At 62.9% G+C, this 544-nt stretch overlaps 1 protein-coding gene across 1 annotated transcript in view; it reads left to right on the top strand.

Annotated features, from left to right (window-relative positions):
• Window positions 1-59: 59 nt before the first annotated feature.
• The window catches only part of PCYT2 (phosphate cytidylyltransferase 2, ethanolamine), a gene marked incomplete at both ends in the record, with an annotated part of 3,275 nt that continues 2,790 nt past the window's right edge, over window positions 60-544 (top strand). Inside the window, one exon of the mRNA XM_010159001.1 lies at window positions 60-144. Coding sequence (XP_010157303.1) covers window positions 60-144 — 85 coding nt within the window. The remainder of the gene's footprint in view (window positions 145-544) is intronic.

The following is a 544-nucleotide window of genomic DNA, read 5'->3' as shown; positions in this document are numbered from 1 at the left end:
GCGGGAAGAGGCACGTGCTCCCGCGGTTTCCGCTTTACCCCTCGCTCGTCTCCCTGCAGGGAATGCAAACGCACCCAAGGCGTGTCCACTACCGACCTCGTCGGCCGCATGCTGCTCATGACCAAGGCCCACCACAGCAACATAGTGAGTCGGGGGGGCTTTGGGTGGGAGTTCGGCATCCAGGACACACGCCAGCTCTCTCCGTGTGCCATCCCAGAGCTCCTGGGCCTGGCTCCTGGGCGTGCAGAGAACTGGCAAGCTGATTACAGGCAGCGGGGCAGCGGCAGCAAAACAACCTGCTGATGTTCGCTTAATCCCATCCGAGATCGCGGCGTGATCGCAGCCCGCGCTGCCTGGGAAAGGTGTGGGGGGATAAAAGCTTTGATCCCTCGTGATTGGCTTCGGGAACACTGTGGGAGCTAACCACATCGTGCAGCCGCAGCGATCACTCGGCCCACTGCCGCCGGAGGCGGAAAGTCCTTTCCCTTCCCGCTGAGCTCCGTGCTTTTGCCCGCCGCTGTCCCTAGTCTCATCACGCCTCTCC

The sequence above is a fragment of the Eurypyga helias genome, unplaced genomic scaffold, assembly GCF_000690775.1.
Source record: "Eurypyga helias isolate BGI_N326 unplaced genomic scaffold, ASM69077v1 scaffold31509, whole genome shotgun sequence".
Classification (NCBI taxonomy): domain Eukaryota; kingdom Metazoa; phylum Chordata; class Aves; order Eurypygiformes; family Eurypygidae; genus Eurypyga; species Eurypyga helias.
This window is presented reverse-complemented; position numbering and strand designations above follow the sequence as displayed.